We start from the raw sequence: 27,220 nt of genomic DNA, 5'->3' as shown, positions 1-27,220 counted from the left end.
ATTAAATCTTTCAAACTGTGGACAGCTGGTCTGTTTTTTTTTTTTTTTTTGTACTGGACCCTGTCCTTAAAAGACACAGCATACGTCATTAAATGCGTATGTAGTTGGCCTGAAATAAACATATCAACAAGCACGAATAAAATATGTGCATTATGACGTCACGTTAAAGTTGTTTTAGAGATTAGATCATAAAATATGTTGAATAAGGAAGACGAACGTTTAAAACAGTTAAACTATCATAAATATCATTTTACTAAAAGACAACATATTGGTCAGGCTTCCTGTTGCCACGGCAACCGGGATGCGTCAACTTTTAGGAGCCGACGTGAACAACGTCAAACGTTTCCTCTTTCCGCTCCTTCTAAGATTAAATATATAAATATCGTAACCTCTACTCTTCGCATTTTTTCAGTTTAAAATGAAACTAATGTAATTAAAACCACTTGAAATTTTGCGTCTCCCTTACGGAATCTGTGTCAATTTACTCAGCGGAACACTTAATTTGTATCACACGGAACCAAAAACGTTGGGACAGATACAAATCAGTAAACAAACGTAACGCTCGTTGGCAACGGTTTCAGTGAACTAAAACACATGTGATAAACGACTGCGAGGTCATTACAGCCAAGAAGGATGTTTAAAAACACATTCCAGAGCGGGTTCTTGTCTATTTTATACAGCATCGGCAGTAAACCTCTTCAGATATGGGATAAAAAGGTAAGAGGCGATTCAGACTATATCCGTCACGCAGTTAGCCTCCTTAGCTTCTCCTGCTAACACCAAACAACGTCATGTGTTTAATCGCCGAAATTTAACACGAAACTTGACGTTTCTGTGGCGGTTTATTTTGGAAGCGCTGTCAAACTAATGACTTAGCTTCTGTTATCTCCATTTAAGAGTTATAATGCCATTTGAATGAGAGACAAGCTGCTCGAGCAATAAATAGATGTAAAGTCAAACTTCAGTATGGACGACACCATTCATTGGAGTTAATGTCTTGTTTCTCGGTAGATGTTTCCACCTAGTTTGCAGTGTTGCTATTCTGAATCGAAACAGTGTCCAAAACAATTCTGAGCGTCAGTCCTGACCAGTGAAAGACATAAATGTTTTGTCGCGGCATAAACATGCCAAAATGAATAAACTTAGTAGCACTCTATATGTAAACGACATTTATCTATTAAGGATGCATAATGTTGTCTCTTATTCTGAGATAAGAGAGGTGAGATGAGCCCTTGTTTCGGCTATAAAGGTGACTGTGTTGGTGACATTTGGCCAAATGCGCTTGCTGTTGTGGTTACAGCAGCTGTTAAAACCGGAAAATATGGTCTGATTGTTTTGACATTTTAATAAAATCATGACAAAGAAGTATTCGTTTATAGACTATTTACTCACAACCTAATTTTTTAAACAAAAATCAAGCAGTTGGTTAAAAGCCAATCTTTACCTCAACATTTCACTCGTTTAGCTGTAACACTGGGGGGCATTTCAGGAAACTCTTTCAAACAGTTTGATATTTGCCAGCTTGTTTCTGCTTTTCAGACGTTTACAAGGTCTAACTAATTGTTTCCATATTATCAGTGTCATTTTGATGCCGTTACCTGAATATAATTGTAATGGTTAAAGTAATAAAAGCACAACATCAGAGATAATACTGCTAGTGTCACAGAATTACATCTTATTTCTGAAAGCAATGTCTTATTTGGCTGATTCAGGCATCAATACATGGACATGTAGACTTGCATGTATCTAAACTGGTGTCTGATCGTTGTGACATCTGTCTTTTGCAGAAGAGATGGAGCTCGATTCCTCTGAATAAATCTTTTTTGTGTGTTTCAGGTGAGGAATGGACACATCAAGAGAGTCACAGACAATGACATCCACTCACAAGTGTTGGAGGTTGAGGGGGCAAACGTCAGGTGAGTTGAACTGTTTTACTCATTCCTCAGCTCACATCAATTTATCAACCACTGATGGCCTCATCCTCCATCCTGTTTTTATTTCTTCTGTCCCCTGCAGCACTACTTATATAACATGCCCTGCAGACCCAAAGAAGACGCTGGGCATCAAGCTACCTTTCCTTGTTATGATCATTAAGAACCTCAAGAAGTATTTCACCTTTGAAGTCCAGGTAGTCTCCAGTAACAAATGATTCCTTCAATGTTTGTGGCATAAATGAACAGCCCATGTTGGAATGATTCCTTCATATGCAAAGAGTAGAAGCTTACCATTCATTCTCCTCCTCTTTTAAATTTTCAGGTGTTAGACGATAAAAATGTCCGCAGGCGGTTTCGAGCAAGTAACTATCAAAGCATGACTCGTGTGAAGCCATTTATCTGCACCATGCCTATGAGGCTGGATGATGGCTGGAACCAGATCCAGTTTAATCTGTCTGACTTCACCAGGAGGGCCTATGGAACCAATTACGCCGAGACGCTGCGTGTGCAGGTTTGTGGACTGGCACCAGCCCAGAAACCACTTAAATCTCTGTATAATATCTTTAGATCTTACTGGGTTTGTGTTTTTCCTTTAGATCCACGCTAACTGTCGAATACGGAGAGTGTATTTCTCAGACAGACTATACTCTGAGGATGAGCTCCCAGCAGAGTTTAAACTCTACTTGCCTGTCCAGAACCAAAAAGCAAAGGTAGAACACAGACATCCAACTACAAACTACTGTAGATATACATCATCACACCTCATATTACCACATTGTGGGTTGTTACAAAAATATGAATCTTTTTGCTCATTTTTTTTGTCTGTTTGTTTCTTGCAGCAGTAGATTCTCAGTCTGCATCGTGTACCCTGTGACCTGACGTGGAGTTTAGCTCTGAGGCTTTTTGTGTAGACAAATGAGTTAAAAAATGTTCTTTAGAAGTAGAAGTTGTAAGTGTTGTCTTGTGTTTCCCTATGCACAATAAAGTTTTTTATTGATTCATCTGATCATAGTTTTTATTACATACTGATCAAAGTATCAGAATTGAAGCAACCATTTATTGTTACAAAAGACACAATGTTGAGAGCTTAAAAACCCTGTTTGACCTCCCAGAAACTCAGGTGCAAAATACAAAGTTCATTTTTAATCCTACTCCAGGAGTACTGCAGTGATACCATAGAAAAACAAAGTGCCAAACAACAGATTTAGTTCTGTTTTTGTCTTTGCATTATAACTGCATTTGAATTAATTGAGGTTTAAATGTATTGAACAAGATAATCCTTCTCAATCGAAATTAAAATTGATTGAGGTTTTTTATGTTTCAGTATCTTTGGCTGTTTTCACACATTTTCTCCATCAGAAGAGAGAGTGGTGGTGGATGAACAATATACCAGGGAGCTCTCAGGAAAACCCTGGGTGGAAAAATTCTGTTGTATGCATTCACATATGCAGCTGACACAGAAATAAAAAATTAAGGACATTTTAGGACCCTTGCAACCCTTCTGTTGGATGTTCACATGTACCACAGCACAAGACTCCCTGCGGGATGGGAGGTGGTGGAGGAAGCAGAATATGTAAAAATGACAAAGAGAATGATGCAGAAGTGGCAGACAAGCAGCAGAGCCTGCTGTACGCTACGGTGATATTTTTTATGTTTTTATATCATTGCTATTTGAAGGTCAACACAGTCACATCACCAAAAAGAGCAAAGAGGGCCATTGTGGTGAATAAAGAAAAGAATCAGCTGTTTGTGTTCACACATGGATCATCCAAAAAAATCAGTAAATTTTCAGGAGGTTTGTGCCTATGTGAACAGAGTTTTACTGTGTCTGGAAAGGATGTTAAACAATAAAAGGTAAAGTTTTAAAAAAAACTTTGTGTATAAACTTTTATAAGGTACAGACAGTCATTGAAACAACAGATCAGATAAGATGATGAATTAGAGACTAGGATTTTTAACAAAAGAAAATCAAGCTTGAATGTTGTACTTTTACCACTGCAGGGTCTGATTTACAATGACACAAATTGAATAAGACAAACTTATTCAACAACAAAATGTCAACAAGCAAACTGCATAAAAATTAAAAAAATATAATAAAACAATTTCCCCTCATAATTATTTCAACTGAAATACATTCATAGAAATCTATTGCTTTAGTCAACAGCATGCATCTTTTTAAAGTGCAAAAACATTCATTGGTTCACATCAGTAAATCAACTACTGCATAAAAAATCAAACATATTACATAAAATAAAATAATTTCAAGTTGGCACAAAATAACAGCAAATACAGAATTAACAGAGTGAAAATAAACTATTTTAAGTAAACAAAAATCACAAAGACGACAGCAGAGCCAAGGCAAACACACATGTAGCATGTACTTCGACACTAAGCTTGCATTGATGTAGATTAAGGTCACAAAAATGTTATTTTACCCTTTTCTCCTTCAATTTAAAGCTTCCTTCTTTCATATCTTTGTTTATTTTCCTTTCTTTGATGATTTTTCTTTGGCAGATCATTATTTTAGACAGTTCTACAACACTCAGCAACCCTTACTCAAAAGACAGGGATACATGAAATATGTACAACATATACCAAAATCTGTCTCTATAGTCTGAAGATAGCTTTAGAAGCCTCATTATGTCAAAACAAACTCTTGATTTGGCTTCTCGTTCCTCTGTTGCCACTGGATACAAGTACACAAGTTACTTCTCAAAGACGGATGTAGAAACAAAGCTTTCACATTGGTCCTGTTCTGGCTTGCACTTGCTCGGCAGTGTTTCACAATAGGAAAGTTGTGCATTGCCCAGACCTCAAGCAGCGCTCAGTTTAAAGCACAATCTCAGCATTTTAATGCACTGAAGTGCTTCTAAATTCATTCAGAAGAGTTAAGTACTGCATTTAATTTTTGTTTGAGCTTATAAAGTTCTAGCTGATCTAGAAAATCTTAGCACCACACTGTTTGTTTTGTTTGAGTAAAATCAGCAGAAAATCCAACAGTGAGGGATCGATTCCAGTATTACTTTTGGACCAAAATCATTTGATTTAAGTTGTGATGTTCAAACACTTACAGATATTCAGGGCCTGTGAGAAGTTAAGGCTTCCTACAAAGCTGTAGTGTTTAAAAGTGCTTCAAACAAGATCTTCTTGCATTGTTAGAATTATTTCCTGACAGACTTGTATAATTCTCTTAAGTGCAAAAACAAGAAGTCAAAAACTCTTTCCCTGCCGTTAACATTCAGGTTCATATAAGCAGAACTTTCTACTATAATCCCCTTAGCTGGCTCTGCATTCCCTCTTTGAGTCCTTCTGCAGGCTGGTGTGTGTTTATGTGGTGTACAACATGACTTGTACATGTTTATGTGTGTCTGTTGAAGCATGGCTGTTTGTCCAGTACTATGTAGCTCCTCCGTAATGAATGACATAGTAGTCATGGACGTACATCAGTACAGCAACAGGCTGGCCGATGATGAGTGATATCCACACTGCAGCATTGCCGTAGTTTCCATTGAGGAACCGACCCACAAACCAAGCCAGAGGAACCTTTAGACATTAAAAACACAGAGGTCACATTGTGATTTTTTCAAAAGTTATTGACAGAAGTAAAAGGAAACAGCACAGACACAGTCACACCAGCTATACATTAGTTCCAACATGGGATAGTTTGAACATAATTTCTGATTTAGGACAGAATTTAGCACTGCTTACACTTAAGGTTAATAGAAGGCATTTTAAGTGAATGAAGGAAGACAGTTTTATGTATTCAGGCATTAAAATTATTATTTAGATGAGCCTAGTTATCAACATTATGTTTCACTTGACTAAGTTAGTTTTATGTATTTACACATTGCACCTTTAAGCATAAAGAGTTCATTGTTGTTTTAGTCACATTTTAATAATTTCTTCCCTTTATGGTTTTAAAATTAAAAATAATTTTGGTCAGGTTTTAGTCCATAAAAGTGATTACATTTAACTCAAATTTGTATTCTCTTTGCCTGAATCTGATGGTAAATTATTTGGGTGTATTCTATGCATCCTGAAAAATCTCAGACCCCTTTTTTTTTTTTTTTTTTTTTGTTTACAGCAGAGAAGCAGGGTAGCTACAGATACGCTGTGTTTGGAGGTATTTACCCACCCAGGGAAATCATGGATTTTGAAAGTCCGACAGCACTTCAGTTACATTTTAGTCTTGTTTCAGTCTCCTTGATTAAAAAAAAAGCTTTGTTTTCGTCAGAGTTTTGGTCATCAAATATCTATTTTTAGTTAGTCTTAGTCTCAGGTGTAGCTATCAAACATAACAAGTTCCTTTTTCTGTGATTAAGTTTATGTTAAAATCTTCATTCTACCTATAACAGCAGGTGTGTATCCAAACTGGAAGTCTCTTACTCTTGATTTAAACAGTGGAAAAGTCCAAAATTACATAGAACCAGTTTCAGATGCAAAATAGCAGAATTTGGTGCCCCCTAAGGGTGACAATGTACCTGATCCTTGGTCTGCAGCTTTTTGTCACAGTGAGGAGTTTTGTTCAAAAGAAGGTTAGAAGCAGCAATAAGAAATACTAATGAAAAGTACTGGAGAGTTTGGGAGTTATACAGCAGTATGAAGCTGATAAAAAGACAGTTTGATTCCTTGATATCCCATTCATGAAATACTTAGTGATGATACTCTATGACTACTCAGTATTTGGCAGTGTCTTGACATCACTTTTCAGTATTGGCTCAGCTTGCCTAACCAGAGGTGATACCAACCGAAGTACCAGGTATCAGGTACGATCCCTATTGGGATTTCAAAAAAGCCAAATAGAGTTGAGACGAGTTGAGTTGGTACCATATTGTGGAAAAGCACTACACACGCTACGTTATCTTGTGTTTTAGTTTACTATTTATCACTTGATGTCACTATTGTTATTTTACAGTGTCTTCAGATTAAAGTTTTAGACCTTAGTTAACACCTAATCATAAAGATTTACCACATTTTACATACATTTTTTATCGCCTTTGTCATTAGGTAGTAAGGTATTTTGAGGACAGGAGGGAACAATGTTAGATTGACTACAATTAAAATGCTTTTCCACATTGGTAAAAATGAAAGCAAAACCATAATTTCAGTGTCATTATTTCAGTTAGTTTGGACACTACACTTTACTAGTGAAGAAGAACCCCAAAGCCCCTGTGGTGCAACCAAACAATGACTCAACTTACGCCACATACTAACAAGTTTCAACAAAGGCTTTAGTGTGTGGACTTTACATCATAACTTGGGATAGAGCTTATACATAGCTAGTGTCACAGGCCACAGATGCTTCTCCATAAATCTTACCTGAGCCATCATTCCCATAAAGGCCCACAGTCTAAACATCTTCAGGGGAACGCTCACCAGGTACTGAAGAACAAAGCGAGGAATTCAACAAAAGTAAAAAAGTGCTACATAATGCAGCAAAATCGACAAACTCATAATGTAATCTTTGTATTTGTATGGTTTGGACATATTTTGTTTTATTTAGATGACTGTCTGCAAGCAACCTCCTTACTAGTAAAGTCATATAGATGTCTGCCATTCTTTATGGCATAAAACATGAGATAATTCATCCACAATACATATTTTAGTGTAAATTTATTCCCTGTTGGCAAAGTTAAATATGATCAACTTTACTGCAGGAGCTTCATTATGTTTTTACCTCATGGAAGAAGGCAGACACCAGGAAGACTGCGGTTTGTGCCAGAAACTTGTTGATTCCTTTCCTCAGCATTGGCTTATAGAAGTGCCTGTTCACAGAGACACTTCATGATCAAATACACACTTTAAGTAAATTCTACCAATCTTTAACTCTAAAATATAGCAGAAAATGGCAGTTAACACCTTGAATTCTTTATTTTACTTGAGATTTTACTCCGCAATGGCCATGTTGGAAGTGTTAATGCTTTACATCAAACACTGGCTCAACCACAACTAATCCTTATGACAGAGAGCATAGTCGCTCACCTCAGACACCATTTGTGAACTGGGATGTTCCAATTGGCCCAGAAATATGTGACAGTCTCAGAGTTCCTGAAACAAATGAGAAGAATGGTATAGTTTGAGTATCAGAGCCATAATTCAGAATACATCAGAGTCTGGGGATTAAACACATGTAACGTGTTCCCCTGCCATCATGTAGTTCATTCTTTTTTGTCCGAGTGTGTATGTGACTAAATGCCTACCACCAGTCTCTGTAGAACTCCCGGTCTCCAAACTGCAGCAGCTCTGCCACAAAGTTCATAGAAGAGTGGAAAAACCAGTAGAAGAATATTAACCATATCAGATGGTTAGGGACCTGAGAGGAGAGGAAAAGGAACCCGTTTGGTACCATTTCTTTTATACACAAGTCCAAATAAAAACCTGGTATGGTCGTCACAGGAATAAATATGCCTAATAAAGTTGGTGAATTCACATTTAAATTTTCATTGAGGACAAAATTGTGTTTTGAATGGATCTGGAGTATGTCAATATACTCACAGCTAGCTTTAGAAGGCGCTCCACCATCCTAGAAAAGTCCATTTCCTGTCAATGACATAATGGTCATCGACAGTTACTACTCAGGTCACAAATTAGGAAGAAAAAACAGGTCAAATTTATCTATCAATTCAAAATGAGCTTTCATGCATGTGTGAGTGTACACACCCGGAAGGGTTTCATTGAGTTCTGTATAGTTGGTACCATCCACTGGAAAACATGACACAAGAAACACCATTAGTGTCAACCATTAGGGATGAAAATAGAAAACAAATATTTTATTATTATTTCTGTTTGAACTGTTTGCTTTGATAAGTGTATGCTGAGTGAAGGATCACTGTCAGTGTGCATTAAGTCCTGTTACCTGCTGTATCAATCCAACCAATAGCTGCATGAAGAAAAGCTACAAGACAAAGACAGTCAAAATGAAATTCTTTCTTTCTTTTCTTTCATCTAAGTTTATATCAACAGCAACATGTGTTCATACACACAGTGTCTCACCATTTCAAAAAGTCTTCTTATCAAAAAACTTTTGCGTATCCGAGGTGAGCGCGGGAAGTTCAGCTGGTAGCACAGTGTTGGGGCGAAAACAAAGTAATATACGTCTGTAGACAGAGAGAAAACAACACATTCATTTATATTTTTGTTTTTCATCTCAACTTAAATAAAAACAATTGTTTTTTTCAGGTATGGGCTTCTCTGTTTACATGTGTATTGTTATTTGTTACTATTGGGAAGGTACGATGTTTTTTAGCATGAAATTGGTTTCAGCAGATATGAACATTTCTAACAATAAATGTTACATGGTGGATGTAAATATTGTTCATATGTACTAATAAATTTGCTGAGTTTTATGCAAGATCGACAGACAGACATTAATTGAAGTCTTTTCTTTGTTCATCCTCACTCTACACTTTAAAGGGATTTATGTCTAAGGACTGAAGTTTTAGGTCTAAATTACTCTAATTTATCAGTAACAATATAAGCAAACATAGAATTTCATGTACTCTTAGTTACTATTGTTCTCATTCATGGTTCTGCTGTTGAGGCAGCTATGCGATCACAGTGCTTTCCAACACATACAGTGCATTCAGGAAGTATTCAGACCTCCCCTACAACTTCTTCAATTTGTCATGTTGCAAGCCTGATGCTTCAGTGGTTTAAATTCATTTTATTGTCAATAATCTACACTAAGTAACCATCATGACAAAGTGAAAACAAAAAAATTCATGAAAAAATTAAATGAAAATCAATGAAGACTTGCTTGGACTTTGCAAAAAAACTCCATGTGAAAACCAAGGGGACTTTCATGTGTTTTGCTCTAAGGGGATGCTTCTGTCTAGCCACCCTGCCATAAAGCCCAGATCAGTGAAGGGCTGCAATCTTGCCCCGATTGCTCGGTTTGGCCGGTCAACCAGCTCTTGGAAGAGTCCTGGTTGTGCCAAACTTCCATCTGAGAATACTGGAGGCCACTGTGCTCTTAAGAACCTTCAGTGAAGCAGATATTTTCCCCAGATCTGTGCCTTGCAACAATCCTGTCTCTAAACTCTGAGTTCTTTTGACCTCATGGCTTGGTTTTTGCACTGATATGCATTTTCTGCTGTGAGGCCTTCTATAGAGAGATGTGTGCCTTTTCCAAATCATGTCCAATCAATTTAATTCACCATAGGTGGACTCCAATCAAGGTGTAGAAAAAATGAGCAAAGATCCAGAGAACTAAATTTTAAGTTTTGTTCCAAAGTGTCTGAATACTTATGTCTATGAGACATAAGTATTTCAGGTTTTTTAAATTTAAGTAAAACTGCAAAAAATGTCTAAAATTCTGTTTTCACTTAGCCCTGCCATTAACTGCCAAATGACAGCTGGGATAGGCTCCTCCCCACTAAGACCTCAAAGGGGATAAGCTGTGTAGAAAATAGATGGATCTATGTCTTCTCTTTGTAATGATGGGATACTGTGTTGAGATTACTGAGAATAACTGTAGCATCATGCTGCAACAAAACAAAATTAAAAAAAAGTAAAGGGGTCTAAATACTTTCTGAATAAACTGTATTTCCTTCAGAGGACAATAAAATGCATTGTATCGTATAGAATCTAATCTAATCAAAACATATTGCATCCATGAAGTACCTCTGTGTGTGAGATTGCCTGGATAGGAGACATGAGAATGAACAGCTGAACCGTTGGATTGGGCCACATTTGGACCTACAACACACAGACACATTAAGAGAAATGGAAATGGTAAGAAACTTGCACTTTAACTCTCAAACATTCATTAATTTCATCTTTTTCTACAACAATTTTATTTAAAAAGCTCAATGAGAGTGTTAAATTTCAATGATGTTTCTGTGTGTTCTCTTTCTAAGATCTCACTGTGAAGATAAAACATCATCAACCTGCATTTAGGAATAAAACAGCTTCTAAACACAGAGTGAACATGGCTGAAAAGAGACACAAATTTTGATCTTTGAATGTATGCATCACAGCATTTGTGTGTCAGTCCAAGGCTTCTGACCAACACTAGATGGCAGAATCAGCAAAGTAATACGCTGTTTTCAATATGCACTTAAATTTGTGTTTTTTAAGAAAGGATCAATCCATTATTTAATACCTCTTTCCCACATAGTCTACTATTTGTGTGTATACTAAAAATCATTATCATTATCCCTGTGTGTGACTGAGTACTTACATGAGTATGACCGTGTTAATTTCTTGGCTTTTGCGTGCCTAATTTCTCGACACCACCTGTTGGTGTCCTGGTAGGAGTAAAGCTTGAGAAACAACACGGTGTAGACTCCTAGGGAAAGCACACCGCCCACTGACAGACACACAACAACACAGAAACAAGCTCATTAACTTCAAACAAGCTTTATTTTTAAATGTAAAACTTTTCATGATTGAAACACAAGGCTTTCTGCAGACATATGGAGAAGTAAGCCAGTGGGAAAAATAACCAGTCCTGTGTCCCATGCTATCATGTGCAGGGTTTACATGGATGAATAGGGATCTATCTCATGACTAATGATTTTAGTGAGATGAGTGCTTAAAAAGGTACAGGCAAAGTGGGTCATAACTTGTTGATCAAACTATTTTAAGCTAACTATAAAAGAAAGCATTCATCTCTGACTAAGTGACTAGTTGGCAGCCAGGTGGCACTTGTGCAAAGCCTTGTGACACATAAACCTTTTTTCTAATCAAAATGCTTTATCAAAGTCTAAGAAATGTAACTTGTCTTCATGTACCTGGGGTTATAGAATCCACAGTTAGTACAGAGGCTGAAGGAAAGATCAACAGGGATGTCAGGTTAAAAATGTGAAGAATCAGCCCTGTTGTTTCAGAAATGGTGCCCTAGAAAAAAAAGAGAAAACAAAAAGTAATGTCTTCACTGTAAAATATTTGATATATCAAAGTTCTTTCATTTTTCATTCATTAAATCAGAGAAAACAACATTTCACTAAGCAAGACTAGATTATATGCCATCTAATCTGAAGCATGAGTGGTTTTCTTATCATTGGTATAGAGAGGGGAGGAGCTGTGACACAGGATTCACTGAGTAAACTCAAAGATCCGTTTCTGGTAAACATCCTTGATGGGAGATCCCCGTATGATAGAAACATAGACAAACAGTCATTCTTAAATTATTCTACAGGCCTGGCAAAGAACAATTTGAAAACTCAGGCCAATTTTGTGTCCAAATAATCTGTAATTTGTGTCTGTATATGTGAGAGAACCCTTGTTGCAGCTAGGAAAATACATGCAAATCATTGTATGAACTCACCACAGCCAGCCGCCTCTCTGTGTACAACGCTGCCAGGACGAACACATTTGACACTGAAACACACAAAAGAGACAGGATCACTATCCACTCTAACATAAATGTAAAGTTATTTATTGAAAAGGATTCAGATTGATTGTCAGAGCATTTCCCTACCAAAGAAAATGCACTGACTTGCTGTACTTCATTGATAAGGCAGAATGTAAGCATACATCAATCTTCTTCCAAAAAATAGAGTGAATTAGATCTGCACAACACGTTCAAAATTAATTGTAGCAGCAATAAGAGCATTCACCATGAAAGCAAAAAATCTGAAATTATTGCCATAAAAAATTAATGTGAACAAGCAAATGTCTAATACTTAGCACATTTACACTCTTCCTACTGCAAAGAAGCCTGTATTTCATATCTATTTATTTTGGGTTCAGGAAAATATTGTTGCAAACAGAAGTAGCTAAAGCTAAAAGGATTCATGAATATTAGCGTAACAATGGCCCTTCATTACCTTTTAACTGTGTGAAACTATGTTATACACATTACATTGTCTAATACTGAACAGGGCTAAAACACTAATAGGCTGAAACGTATAAATTAAATCTGGAGATGTATGATATTATTGTCATGATATTTGTAATAGCAGACAGTAGCTTAAATGTTAATACCAACAGACCTACGTCAGCTGTAGTCTTTTTCATTCTTTATCCTTACTTAATTCCTTACACTTGAAAGTCTGTTTTCAGGACTGAAGTTTTAGGTTTTAATTACATTTATATATTTGTACTGGTATCTGCATCAGCAATAATAAATTTGGATGTATTGGCATATCAGAAATTGGCAAAATCCGAAATAATGCATTGCATCTATAATTGAATTATGATGAATTCATGTGTTCACAAACATACTGCATTTATCTGAGATAGCTTCCTGTATTTTGAGAACCATAGCATTTATCCCATTAAGAAAAAATATTGTAAATACACTTTTTTAAAGTATTATTCATCCCCTTACTAAATAATAAATTATAAATGAATCAAAAACAGAAATCATGTCTCTATGTGTCATTCCTGAACATCTGGCTCATAAAATCTTCAGTACACTGAACTATATCCCATCATCCATTTGCGCCATGGAGAGGCTGTAAACATATGTTTTATTACAATCAACAATAGCACCTTGTGTTACTGGGGTGAGGTCATTTTGATAATTGATTTGAGAACAGCAAATATAGCTGTAGTACTTATTTGCCAAGTTCAACTTGACTATCAGTGGAAAGGTCAGAGAGGGACACATCTGTTTACACTACATTAAATCATTAAAACAAAGGCTTTGTACCAATGATAAGGCATGCTGCTGGCCAGCTGTAAGGGTCCTTCAGGAAGAGAGACACTACTTGGATAGGGTCCACCAGGATACCATACCTGTTTGAGAGAAGGGTGGAGAAAGTGTACAAATGAGGCAAATAGGTTGTATTTAGATAAAGAAAGGACCCCCTTTCTTTTCAACCACTTAAGATAAATGAAGCTGCAATTAATATTTTAACAAATGTGATTATTCCTTAAGTTTTTCCTATTTTTAGCAATGTATATAAAATCACAGCTAAGCACAACCACATCTTGGAAACATATCCATACAAATTTAATAGTTGCTTTTGCAGATTTAGATGATAAAGGTCCTTGTCCTCAGAGTGCCTAGTTTGGATTTGATTTATTTATTTATTGTTTTTTAGGCAACATGCAGACACACAATGCTGACATGTCTTCAATCAGAGAAACAATAGCTCTGAATACTTACTGTCAAATCAAACTTAGCTTGTCATGTTGTAGATGCATTTTCATTAATGATATCTAATGCAGCCACAAATGAATGTAAGGTAATGTGAACTGAACTGTAGTGGGCTGCATCCACTAGCCTGCCTGTTCTAAACACTGCCAGCTGTAAAGTAAGTTTGTCAGTGTAGGCTGCGTACTCACTTGATTATGTTCTCAAGGAAGAGGCGTGCATTACTCAGCACCTGAAAGAAAAGCAAACAGCAAACAGGATTTTCAGTTCAAACTGTCAACAAGAACCAGTTATTTTAAATCAAGGGAGTCAGTAAATCTAGTGTTTGTATATTAGTCAAACATATTCGAAGCACTATGATTGTGATATATCACTTCTCTCTGACCTTGATTAGCTGGCAGTGTTTGTGAACTTATTAAATGAGATGTGAATCAAAACTAGAACAGGAACAGACCTGCTGACTTCATAGATCAAATCTGTTTCATGCAGCCACCAAACCCCCCTCACTCTGTTAAAATATGTCAAGTTAAATAAGTTTATTACTTTACTATGTATTCAGGTCCAAGGTCAGAGTCCACATCATTCTCAGCCATCACTTATCTGAGCTTCTCTGATAAAAATAAGAACACACTAATGCAGAGTGCACACAGAGTAGCATTTTCTCCCTTTTTAATGATTTTTTTTGTGTGTTGTATTCATGGTATGATTTTAAGAAACACTAAAGTTAATAAAGACAGTGAGGGTATGATACATGATAAGGTCATGCTGCAGTGATTATGTGGTATGTTGCACCTCAGCCCAAAGGCCTGCCAAGACCACACAGCAATGTGGTTTTGATTCAACTATGTCTTTTGTCAGAACCAGTAACCTTTGCCTCAGTAACCTTCAGTACGGACAGCAGATGACCAATAGGAGTATAACCAAGAAACCTTGGTTATGAAATAAAAAGAAAAGCTGAACAGAGAACTTGTAGAGAAATTTGTTAAATCAAACTCAGTGCAGGGGGTTTGTAGATGAGCTTTAGTTGCCTGGTTAAAGAGTCATTTCTATCCATCTGTGAAGTATTTATAGTAGATTTTCTGCAATCTTTTTTCAGACTTTTACCTTAGATAGGATATTACTGGAATGCTCAAACCCTACGTTTTTTTAACTGCTTTCATCTCCATAGTTTGGGTAATTTGATGAAATAGAATTGTTGTTGTTGTAGTTCACAGTTGGCTATTTACTGTCATTTTCACATTTTCATTAGAAGCAAGAGGTACTTTTTATATAGTCAATGATATTTCTACTATAATGGTGTCAAAATGTTTGATACTTTTTGTACCATGTGTTTTAAAAATGATATCTCTGGTATTCAAATGATTAATGGTATCAACGCTTTAAAACGCAACAGACTATTCATAATTTGAGCCAATCTCCCACAGGCTAAAGAAAAAAAGCAGCAGTGGTGCACTGAAATGTATTGACTGCGAAAATTAACATTTTTCAAGTCCTTTTGGGTTTTCATAAAGATGCAAAAGCTGTTTTCTGTCTCATATAAACAGATAGGTAGTTAACAGAAAAGGTGACGATGAAGCTAATTCAAGCAAAAAGACTATTTAATTTCCATTCATCCTTTCATTCATTTAAAATCACTCATTCGCCTTCTTTTCTTCTTTATTGTGCAAATTCACTGGCAACAAATCTATGCCAGTATTTTGATATTAGTGCAAGTTTTTGGTCAATTAAAAATAGAAATTACTCAATATTCGATCGTCTGATCAGAGTCTTCTAACAGTCCCCCGTTCAAAATTTAAAACTAGAGGTGATCGTGTATTTGCTGTGGCAGCTCCTAAACTCTGGAACAGCCTTCCTGGTAACATTAAGTCTGCCGAATCTGTAGCTTCTTTTAAAAAGCTGCTAAAAACTCATTTTTATAGATGAGCTTTTTTATAATCTTTACCCCACTCTGTTTTGCTTTTTTGTGTATGTGCATGTGTTGCAATTGTGTTGTTTGTGTTACTTATTGGGGGTATGTTTGTTATGTTGTTTGCTTATCTGTTTGCCCCTTTTGGGTTTTGTGAAGCACTTTGTAACTGTGTGTTTAAAAAGTGCTATATAAATAAAGTTATTATTATTATAATATTAGGTGCATATGACTTGTATTTTTGGTGGTAATGTAACATCTATATAGTACTGTTTTCAGTAGTACAGTACCAATGGGCAGTATTTATGCCATGGGAGATTTATCAAAATGCTTTCAAAACTTTTTACCAAAACATATTTTTTAATTTGTTGAGTCTCAGCTGTTGAGAAGCCAGAGGCTTAAATATTCATGCCCTGAGTCTGAAATGAACACATTTTCTAATCTACTATAATGATTTACAACTTCCATGGTGATGAAACACTACATATACAACTTTGTCATTTTTAACAACAAATACTTCAGTAGAATTCATGTAAGCATGACCATTTTATCTTGCTCAAGTTACCATTGCTAAATGACAAAAAAGATACAGTATGACCCCTTTTTTTGCCATCTATTATTTTTTCATGTTGTGTGCTTTTTGTGTGTCTGTAACTAGTTTTAAGTTTTAGCAACAGGTGCTAAATGAAACTGCACCTCAATGTCCTTTGCTGCGGACAGGAGAGACATATCAGATTTGGAGGATGGTGGGTTTAAAAATAGGAAGAGCGACTGGGCCTGGATGTAAAGAGTGTGACACACAAAGATGACCTAATGCCAACAAAGACTGCATGATCAAACATTTTGCACTGGCCAAAAGCAAAGCTTACAGCTGACAGCCAGCTGGACACGGACATGCATATACAGTATGTTTACAGCAGCTGGCTGCCACTATACCATTTCAGTCTTTTATGCACCGTTCTTGTGGTCATTTAATCCGTCCAAGCAGACTGATTGGCTGCACATCAGAGAGAGAACAGCATCAATTGATTTGTACCACATGCTAGGATGATTTTAGCTTGTCAAATATAAACAACAGTGTTTTTGATCCAAAATATCTTCAACGCCTGCCTACATATCTCCATCATCCAGGCCCGCTGAACACTGTACAGCATCTTTAAACACTAATCTTTCTGGAGGCTCACAGATTAAGTAGCACCAATGTTAATCTGCTTAAAATACTGTGAATGTTTCTGGTAATCGACAACTTTAAATGTTAATGCTTTGCACCACAGAAAACCTCAAACTCAGTGTTTGTTAGATTGCTGTAAGGCAATGTGATGGATCTGTAGTGGCAGTGTTTGTCTCAAGGGGGTCATCACTCAATGATAATGGCTCATGTAACGATCAGGCTATGTTTCAGAGTGCTAACATAAAACACCTAATTTAAGTGCAACTCTTTTCATGGATACCTCAGTGTAAGGATCAGTAAAGCTGCAGCTGAAACAACAAATAAAAGTCAAGTTCGGCATGAACAGGTTGATATCGTTTGAAAACATTTCTAACTATACAAACACTTTAAGACAACTACATAAACACACGCACCTTTTTCACTGTATTGATAGCTGCTTGTATATCAGAGTGAATGAGATTGATTCAGAAATATTACGCTTCAAAGAAAAATGAATAAGTGAGAAAGCTGGACATGATAAATTCCAAACTTTGTTATACAACTATTTGATTATTGAAGCCTATTGACTGAAGGTGGATTTTACCAAAAAATCAAACCTACAGGGATCTCTGAGGCAACTTATGGCTGTCCCCAAAACAGACGGGACAAACTGTGAGCCTAAATCCTTGGGAAATGTTCTGTGGTGGGGCATTAAACAGAATCCAGTTTGATCAGACAAGAACAGTGAGGGCTCTGTGTCTGACAGAAGGTATGACTTTATTGTCAGGCCTTCAGAACTACAACACTGCACATAGTCTGTGTGTGCAGCATTCTGTCTGCGCCACGGTTTTGTGCACATGCTCACCCACTGGGTCTATTTCTGAAGCGTAGCACAGCAGAGCACTACCCTGAGCAGCTACAGCCAAGAGATCATAAGATCATGGAAAATCACATGGGGAATCATACAAAGTCATGTGATAACAACAACCATGTATTATATGGAAACAACATGTAGACAACAGGTTACTTTGCCTTTCTGAGGTTGATTTTCTGTTTACTTTGATATCATTAGGGGATTTGTTTTTGCTTCTACCATGGGTGAGTATATTAGGCATTTAAAAGTTTGTTTTCTCAGGTTTAAATGTGTTAAGTGCTTAATTGTTCTATTTTTTGTGCTGTTATCTACAGACAAAGTAAACAGTTATCAGAAGTCTTTGCACTGTGTTTTGTGCTCTTCATGCAGACTCCACTGACAGTAGACACGGCATGTGTCTCAAGCAAAGCAAGGTACAGCAGAGCTTCTAGCATGTGCTGAAGATGGATGGGGGGCACCACAGGCAGACTGAATCAGATAAGGTGAACAGAGTAGATCAATATTTTGAATAAAATAGCAATTTAGCCAACAGCGCAAATAAAATGCTATACAGCACTCAAATGGAGTTTGTTTTATTAAGTTTATCACTGCTGCATACAACAGCTCATTGAACTACATCCATTAAGTTTCAGACTGATGTTACGTGCAATTAACAGCTGACAGATGTGTGACAGAAACAGTCTGTGAGATGAGAACGAGATGTCTGACACAACTTATTTAAAGTTACAAAGGAACAAATAGCAACACTACGAGCAATTTCTGTGCCAATACAAAAACTAAATAAACTATGTTCTTCTCACTTAGACTCTGCACAGGTATTAAGCAGCAGCATTTAATTGTTTCAAGGCTTTATGATTAACTTTCTATTCATCTGCAGATCATATGTGGCCCCAAGTAGCATGTGCAGAGGAGGAGGGGGCAGGGGCAGTGATCTTAATTGGTCACAGATCAGCTCCGCTTCTTCACCAACTGACTAGCCAACAGTTTTGACGCATCAGGGATTTTGTTGTGATCTTTGTAATTTTCAGTATACTATTGTTTTCTGTCATGACAGCTGCTGCTTTGCGTCTCTATGACATAGTGATCTCAGGAGATAGTTTTCCAATCGACAAGATATCTTGTAATGTTTCAATCTTGCGTGTGACAAGATCTCATGACACGAGCTCTCTGTAACATCTGTTACTGACATCTGACATTATATTCTGTTTGTTAAAAGGGCTGATACTGCCCTATACTGATGTTCAACTGACATATCTGTGCATCCCTAGTTTGTTTCAAGTTCTTTTTTTGTGTGCTTCTTTTTATCTTATACTTAAATAGATTTCATTTATCATGTCTATTTGCCCAGTGGAATCCATCTTTTAACGCTCTTACTATTATAAATGTTCTGTTTTGACTCCGTACAGCTTTGTGTATGAATGGTGCTCTATAAATAATCTGCCTTCCCTTATATTAGCTGTCTTTGACATTCAGGGCTTAAAAAGGAAAGTAAATAAAACAGCATGTCTAATCTTTCATCTCTGGAAAACATGTTCCTCTCTGGATGAAATTTGAGGAATCTAGCTCTCTGGGTTATCAAGGACAAATTACACCACTAAGCCATTAAATACACACATAGAAGCACACACATGCGCACACACGCACTCTTAAGACTCAGTGGTTCCACTTCACAGTCTTACAGTCTAATCCTGAAGATTCCTAAAACAGTCGGTAGTGAGCACTGTCAACTGTCCCTGCTGACCGCAGAGTCGAGGACATGGTCGTCACAGAGATGTACACTCTGAAAGATGGGGTTAATCCTGTCACAGAACTGCAAAATTAGGCGCAATTTGTGAAAACACACACTGGCAATTACACGCACAAAACCTCCCATACATTTTCCACAGATGCAGGCACAACTAGTGAGAATTTCACAACAGCCCAAGCATGCCCACATGTACAGTACTCTATTTATAGTCTACACATTTCAATTTAATTGGAATTAAGGGTAACTGGATATTTGTATCCTCTTTTAAAATACTAAATGAGAATGGATGTTTGGAAGCATTGCAGGGTGCTTTTGGACACACAAACATGTTTCCACATAGCAGAGTTGATTTATCCTGAAGTGACCTCAGCCCAGAGTGACAGATTTTACAGTGACACATCTGTGATCAGAACTACAACTTCTACAGAAACTGTCACTGTCCTGAAAATCTGCTTTTTTAATTATTTGCCCTACACTAATTGTCTTGCAAGTATTTGGCTGGATTGCAAGGGTTTGAAAAATGCCAGCATTATATTCTCTAAAATTAATGCAACAGAAAAAAACCTCACTCATTAAGACAACCTCACTGCATCTTAAAAAGTGGCCTACTTTCCACTGCACACTCAACATTGTGTAAAACATGAGATAACAGCCACTCCTGCTTGCTTAATTTCACTCATACGTGTTTGATAGCAACATCTGACACAGCTTTTAAGTCATCCTTCTGAGATTTTACCAGGAAGCTTAAGATTTGTCAGCACAAACTGTCATGCATTCAGAGGCTTTTAAGGATTATTTTTAAAAAGGTTCCTTCTCAAAGATTAATCTTTCAATCAGTGTTTTATTTTTGAATTTCAGAAAGAGTTGCGACTTAAATGCAAAGCATACAGACTAAGCTATTCGAGGAATATATCATAAAGACATTTAAAGTCCTATTTTAATTTAAAAAAAAAAACACTTGTGATGCAAAACTTTGTTGCAACCTAAAGTGGGGTACACACTACAAGATAAACTGGCCAATTTTGTGCCAGATTTTTCCTTCCAAAGCCAGCAAAGACCCAATGATCTGATGGTTTTACAGATTACCTTGCCAAATTTTTCAGTGGCGTAAGGTGTGTTAAGAGTGGATTTTTCCTCTGCAATTTGCACAGAAGGCTATAGGAGTGGCTAGATCTCATCAATCATAAGTATTAAACAAGTTCAGTGTTTACATCCAGATCTCCTGATGGGGGTGGGGAATGTGGAACAGAATGAAAGCTAGTGAGAAGGCAGGCCAACAGAAGAATGAAACACAACAAACACAGCCATGACAATGTAGACACAAACACAAAATTAGATGGACATCAGAAATGGTAGACCAACTTGTTGATCTATGGCAACAGAGCTGGACTGAAACTGCTGTGACAATAGATGCACCAGGCAGCTAACAGCTAGACACATTTCAAATTACTGTCTCATTTGACCACACAAGATTTTAAGTTTTGAGGTGGGGTCTCTGGCTGTTGGTATTTTGTGTGCCTTGTTGCTCAATTCATTGTATACCACAACAAAACAGTTGAAATCTGTCATGATTTGTTGTCATGAGTAGGTCTCTCAATTTTTCAAAATTGGTGAAGACTTCAAATCCTTCAGTGTGCATCAGGCTTTAGTCATACTCATGAATATCTCTCCTGTGACTAAGAGATAAAAGAACATTTCTCTATTGCACTCTTTTTCACCATCATGTTGCTTGGTGTCACTTTAGTCCTTAAGCAAGTTCCTGTTAAAAAAAAAAACCAACCAGCCTACGGGCTAAAAATGTCTGCTGTGATTAATAAACACACCTTAATGTAGCTGTAATGGGGAAAGTGAAAGGCAATAGAGGAGTAACTTTGTGTGTGTTTGTGGTGAATCTACTTGTGTGAAAAAAGATAACTTAACAGCAACTTATCATACTTCTCTCTCGTTTTATGTATCACTAAATGTCGCTGTAACAGGTCAGACTGTAAAAGGAGTACGTGTACTGTAAAAGCGCTGACTTGCCTTTAAAAAAACATCAATATATATTTTCATGTGAATATGTTTGTGGAAAAATATGTTAACATAAATGCAACAGACAAGGACAAAAAGCTCTGAGTGTTTGGAACAACAGATGAGGTGACATTGTAAAATGAAGGCCACAAACAGTCACTTCTTTTGCAATGACAGCAGAAGAAAAAAATCAACTGCTAGAGTTCCTGTACAATTTTTACTCAGTATCTATGAGTCATTCTGTGATCCACATTCATATATTCTGGGCCAGCTGAAACTGTATAGTTGGATTTTAAGACTTCATATGATAATTAAGAAACCAATATGTTTTATCCATGCCGATGAAATCGGCAGGGGGTTATGTAAAGGGTTCCGTATCTTAGTTTGTTTGTATGTGTACAAGATAACTCGAGAACGGAAAGTCAGATCTTCAGGGAATATTGGGATAGTGACAGGGAAGAATCGATTAGATTTTGGTGATGATCTGTGCACCCGTTTGGTTTTTCTCGCACTTCGAATTTTGAACACCATAGTAATCAATGGGAGCGTGAGTTCCTCGGTGGTGCTGCTTAGGCGTGGGTCTGCCGCCTCAGACAGCCATTCTAGTTTTTTTTAATGAAAGTCATATTGGCTGTGTATTTGTGCATTTTAGCGCAATTTCTGTTATATTTTAGGTATCTTGTTCCAATATATTTTTATAATTACCTCCACCAAGGAGGTTATGTGATCGGCAGGGTTTGTTAGTTTGTTTGTTAGCAACATAACTCAAAAAGTTGAGGATGGATTTTGATGAAATTTTCAGGAAATGTCAGAAATGGCATAAGGAAGAACTAGTTAGATTTTTGGAGTGATCCGGATCACCGTCTGGATCAAGGAATTTTTTGAAGGATTCTGTACTATTCGGGTTGGGCTAATGGCGGAGGTCTGCACTCTCTGAGTGCTTTTCTAGTTTAAACTAAACTGAGAAATCCTCACGTAATGTTACATGTTTTTCATGACAGTAATTTTACAGTAATTCCCACAGGACTGTAAGATACTCAGGAGAGGGGGGTGCTCCAAACTGTGTAGGGGGTTTATTAAATAAAGTGTGTGAGACATCCATGCGGATACGCAGATCCTTCATTGATATAAATTCCAGTTAAGACAGTCACTAGTTGGGGAGCAGGTGGCCGAGTGGTTAAGGCGTGCGCGCGCCCCATGTACGCGGACGGCCCAGGTTCAAATCTGGCCTGAGGCCCTTCATCGCATGTCTTTCCCCTGCTCTCATCCCTGTTTCCAACTCTATCCACTGTCCTCCTCTGTCAAATAAAGGCACAAAAATGCCCGAAATAAATCTTTAAGACAGTTACTAGTGTAAATATAACACCTGCTCTCCACAAGTTTCTGATACATATTTTTCCTGTTTTAGCCCACACCTTTAAGAAATGTTTTGAAATTTAAACACAGATTACCATTTCATTTGCTACAGCTGCAGTTACATAATCAAAGAATGCTACAGATATGCTAAAAAGGCATTATTTTGAGCACATATCATTAAGCTTTTTTTTTCCTCAAATAAGATCATAGAGCCCCCTAATACACAACAGACTAGGGCAGAAATGATCAACTTTTAATAAGAAATAGGAAATATGTTGAGAATCACCATGTAAGCAACATGGTGTTAGCTGCATCAGCTATGTATAGTGTGACACCATAGCCGTGTGAAACAACGTAGTAATAAATTTCATGCGGAATTACAAAACAACAAATGAAGGACAACATTCTAAGACATTCAGCATTTTTGGTTTTTTATTCTTGGCATGAATGAAGACATAGGAATTGTCAATTCTTTCAGCCAATCAACTCACTGTAGCGTGTCTTAGCTCCACCCTTTAAGGTGGAATAGTTATGTTTGGTATTCCACCTTAAAGGGTGCCTAAAAAGTAGGACACTATAGAGCAGTTATTTTGGTGTTCCCAACTTTTCAAAATAGAAGCACAAAATGTGAACTGCACCAGACTGAAAAGGACTGCTTGGTTGGAAAAACAGCTGAAGGAGCCCATTCAGCTCTTCTGGATGTGGAAATTAGATTTGATCAAGTGTAACTTCTGCAACACTGGACATTCACTGACTGATTTAGAGAAAATTCTGCTGTGAATCTATTTGCTTGGTTTAAATGTGCAGTGCAACGTGGACTGTCGACCACCACTGCCAAGCAGCAGGCTGATTTTTACCATTTCAGTTTGGGAGTTATTTCAGTACATGCTGGTCACGTATCATTTAACTCACCAGCATGACAACACACCAGTTGAGGATTCCTCTGTAGTTACTGTAGCCGCTGGCTGAGCTCAGGAGAGACTCTTGGAGGACGTGACAGCTGGATGGAAACACAGAGACAACAGTTTTATAGATCATAAAGCTCTTAAAATTCCATCCTGCCCATTTATCTCCATGAACTGAACGAATGGTCACTGCCAAACCTCTGTAAAAGTAAACCATGCATTTAGATGAACATTTAACTATAATTACAGACCAGGAAGACTGCTTCAAGATTTTGGTGACTGTACAATGTTTGTATTTGATTTTAAGGAGACTGTATGATTCAGACTTACAAGTCACATGAGTCATGGTTGGATCAGAAATGATTTAAAGCAGGATGAGAAAAAACAAGGGAAAAAACACATTTTACTCATTTCATGTGGCAGTGTTAAGCACGGCTTGATACTTTTTTATAACATCAGAGCATTTCCATTTATAAACAGATCTTTCTTGCATATGTTCAGTTGGTTTGACACATTTCTGTTCCTGGACTTTTTCAGCTTTTAAAGTCTCTGTAAAGTGCTAGAAAAAAATCTTTATTTTAGGTTTGTATGACAGGCCACTATGTTAAGAACCACCAGGCGAAATTTCAGTCATGAAAAACATCCCTACATTTCTAAAATCAAGCTTTTAATGACCCGCAGTCTACCATGGCTGGGAAATTGTCCTCACAATGAACAAAAACACCGCATGTAACTGGCTGTTAACTTCAAATGAAGGCAGTGACCTCGTCTAACAGCAGACTGTATTGAGATGAACTGCTAGGCGATTTTATTTTGTTGTATTGGGTGGGGGGGTGACTCTCCATCAAGACCGGTGATGTCATAGTCTCATAGTATCAGGAAAGAGATGAACAACTTTCTAACAGTTTAAATAAAAAATTCAGTCACACACAGATCTCATTGTTTCCACATGTTTTCAGCAACCTCATTCAACATATCTAGTGTGTTAAGACACAAAGTTTGGATTTCACTTTACAGGGACTTTAAGTTCACAGTAATCTTCCTAACTTCCAAAGCCCAGATGGCTCATGACCAGTCATTCTGTTGTATTAAATGCTATGGCCTAGAATTTATTCAGACATTTATGAGATCCAGTACTTTGAAAATTTGTTATTATTTTGGCAGCATTACCTTTGAATAAACACATCCCAATGGGCAACCTAAAATTTTGCCCAAAAATTGCCCAAAGCAATGAAAAATTTTAGATAAGAAGTTATTGACCTAACTGTCTAAAGACCCACTGAAAAGTTAGGCTACTCATTAGGAAGTAATTTTTTACACAATCACGCATGACAGATGGACACAAGGGCTGACATAAAGGAGAGGGTACAACAAGGAGCAGAGAGGAAAGACAGAGGCAATAAGATGGTGTTAAAGTGAGAAAAATGTCCAAGAAACTGGTGAAATGATGGAGCTTGCGTAAAGAAAGAGAGACAAGAGTAGAGGGATTTCCAAATTACTGCCATGACACATTGCATAAAGTGTATACAGAGTGATAGTCAGCAAGTGCAGTATTGCAAAAGCACATGCCATCACTGGCTCAGTGTTGCTGTAATACAGGAAAGGGACAGTTCTTCCCATGAAGAAGGCAACTGCAACAAAAGCACAATTTTAGCACTCTAATTAGCATTTTTGTTTTAGGGTTTCACCATCTGTACATCCAGAAGTCCAAATGCAATTTAAACATTTTTTAAGATGTTAAGTAGGTGCGCAAATCATAAAATGAATGCTGTTGTTAAGGATAAAGGTCGCAGTGTGTTGTTTTCTCTTGATCTTGATAGCTACTCCCCTTATATGCCCTCACAACAAAGTAAAAGCTACTTTGAAACTTACTTCTTTTTCACTGAACAACTTTCAGTATGTATGCCTACAGAACATCAGACCTTATCTTCCAATCTCTCATGTTGGGACTTGCTTGTGATTAAAGTGAAATTCTTAGTGAGTCTACTTCAAATCAATGACAATTAAAGGGGATGGTGATTGCTTATCTCACTTAAATTCCACTGACACAGCAAAAATATTAAAGTAGGTGTTGGACATAAAAAAGTCCACGTCAACTTCGGGAATAGGAAAGTGAATATCTCAGTCTCATTACTAGTTTTATTTTGGAGAATTGTGCAAATACAAATGGTAATATCTTGTTTTAAGGTATTTGTAAGAGTAAAAGGATTGCTATAGGACTGTGCATATGTTTAAGTAATATTTTCCTTCATCTGTTTCATTAGTGTATTGTTAATTGTTTCATTTGACACCTACCCTGTGACAGTAGGCTACTGCAGTCATCAATAATAACTACACAAAAGTAATCAGTTGCTTTTGGTCTTGTTTGTTTCTGTATCTCATGAAGAAGCATCAGTTTTAATTTCAAACACGTTGGCAACAAGCTAAAACCTTTCACAGGAGCTTTAAGGACAGCTGGGAGTTAACCCAAGGTGAAAAGGGTATTTAGGGGGTATTTAGATACAGAAAACTTTGGGGATATGGAGGCTATTTTTATTCAATTTACTTTATCTTTTACAAGCCAGGATGCCTAACTGGGAATAAACCATAGTTGAGTAAAGACAGAAAGCTAAATAACTGTTATGAAATGTAGCTATACAGACACGTTGTATTTATTGTTAGTATGCGAACGTTGGTACGCAACGTCAAAATGTAACGTCTTTCAGAAATAACGGTTACCTGAGTCTCTCGTTGATGTCTTCCACCACACTTCTCTGTTTCCTCGGACTGTCACTGACCCCCTTCTCCCTGCCCACCTTCCCGTTATTACTCCCATGCCTTGACACCTCGTCTGTTTTAGCTTTAGCGGGATACGGCGGTGGTTTCTCCCCGGCATCTTCGCGCTTACTGCCGTTGGCTTGTTTGACGCCAACCGTTCCTCCGCCGCCTCCGGAGATGGTCGTCCTCCTCCGACGGGTTACGGGCCCTCTTATCTCGGCTTTGTCGCTCATTTCAGCGGCTGTGGAGAAGCAGTTTCTATCTGCCTGACATTGCTGGTCAAACTGCCGTCACCCGTTTCCATTCGTGGCTTCACATAAAGACCTACTCTGACAGTGGCGGGCTGCCCACGTTTCCAGTCGTGTCAATGTTGGTAATGATAAGGAGGCGTTTCATCACTACTACAGCTCAAGGTACAATTGTCAGTGAGGTTGCCAGGTTTGTGTTTTCAACCGAAATCCCCCTATACAGACGGATCCCAATCAATTTCTAGATCGCTTATTTACTCACAAAAAATGGCAGTTTCCTGAACATT

The 27,220-nt window shown here is 37.3% G+C and overlaps 2 protein-coding genes across 2 annotated transcripts; one reads left to right on the top strand and one right to left on the bottom strand.

Moving 5' to 3' along the window:
- The first annotated feature begins 539 nt into the window (after positions 1-539).
- On the top strand, positions 540-2,935 carry cfap20 (cilia and flagella associated protein 20). The gene is made up of 6 exons (XM_041809614.1): positions 540-717; positions 1,837-1,916; positions 2,017-2,128; positions 2,257-2,445; positions 2,531-2,644; positions 2,774-2,935. Exons 1-6 carry the CDS (start codon positions 634-636, stop codon positions 2,777-2,779), a joined length of 585 nt encoding a protein of 194 aa, XP_041665548.1. The 5' UTR covers positions 540-633; the 3' UTR covers positions 2,780-2,935.
- A 76-nt stretch (positions 2,936-3,011) lies between these two features.
- dgat1a (diacylglycerol O-acyltransferase 1a) lies at positions 3,012-27,076 on the bottom strand. The gene is made up of 17 exons (XM_041808992.1): positions 26,647-27,076; positions 23,936-24,023; positions 14,172-14,212; positions 13,534-13,619; positions 12,205-12,257; positions 11,669-11,774; positions 11,116-11,244; positions 10,557-10,631; positions 8,928-9,031; positions 8,791-8,829; positions 8,595-8,636; positions 8,430-8,474; positions 8,135-8,247; positions 7,917-7,982; positions 7,612-7,699; positions 7,254-7,316; positions 3,012-5,477 (listed from the first exon to the last, which is right to left on the bottom strand). Exons 1-17 carry the CDS (start codon positions 26,916-26,918, stop codon positions 5,331-5,333), a joined length of 1,557 nt encoding a protein of 518 aa, XP_041664926.1. The 5' UTR covers positions 26,919-27,076; the 3' UTR covers positions 3,012-5,330.
- Between the last annotated feature and the right edge of the window lie 144 nt (positions 27,077-27,220).

Source organism: Cheilinus undulatus, linkage group 16 (genome assembly GCF_018320785.1).
Source record: "Cheilinus undulatus linkage group 16, ASM1832078v1, whole genome shotgun sequence".
Lineage (NCBI taxonomy): Eukaryota > Metazoa > Chordata > Actinopteri > Labriformes > Labridae > Cheilinus > Cheilinus undulatus.
This window is presented reverse-complemented; position numbering and strand designations above follow the sequence as displayed.

Coding starts and splice junctions, on each gene's coding strand:
- dgat1a (XM_041808992.1), bottom strand. CDS start 26,918: ATGAGCGACAAAGCCGAGATAAGAGGGCCCGTAACCCGTCGGAGGAGG. Junction 13,620..14,171: donor TTCCTTGAGAACATAATCAA/GTGAGTACGCAG, acceptor TCTCTCAAACAG/GTATGGTATCCTGGTGGACC. Junction 7,700..7,916: donor GTTCACAAATGGTGTCTGAG/GTGAGCGACTAT, acceptor CTCTGTGAACAG/GCACTTCTATAAGCCAATGC.
- cfap20 (XM_041809614.1), top strand. CDS start 634: ATGTTTAAAAACACATTCCAGAGCGGGTTCTTGTCTATTTTATACAGC. Junction 718..1,836: donor TTCAGATATGGGATAAAAAG/GTAAGAGGCGAT, acceptor TGTGTGTTTCAG/GTGAGGAATGGACACATCAA. Junction 1,917..2,016: donor GTTGAGGGGGCAAACGTCAG/GTGAGTTGAACT, acceptor TGTCCCCTGCAG/CACTACTTATATAACATGCC.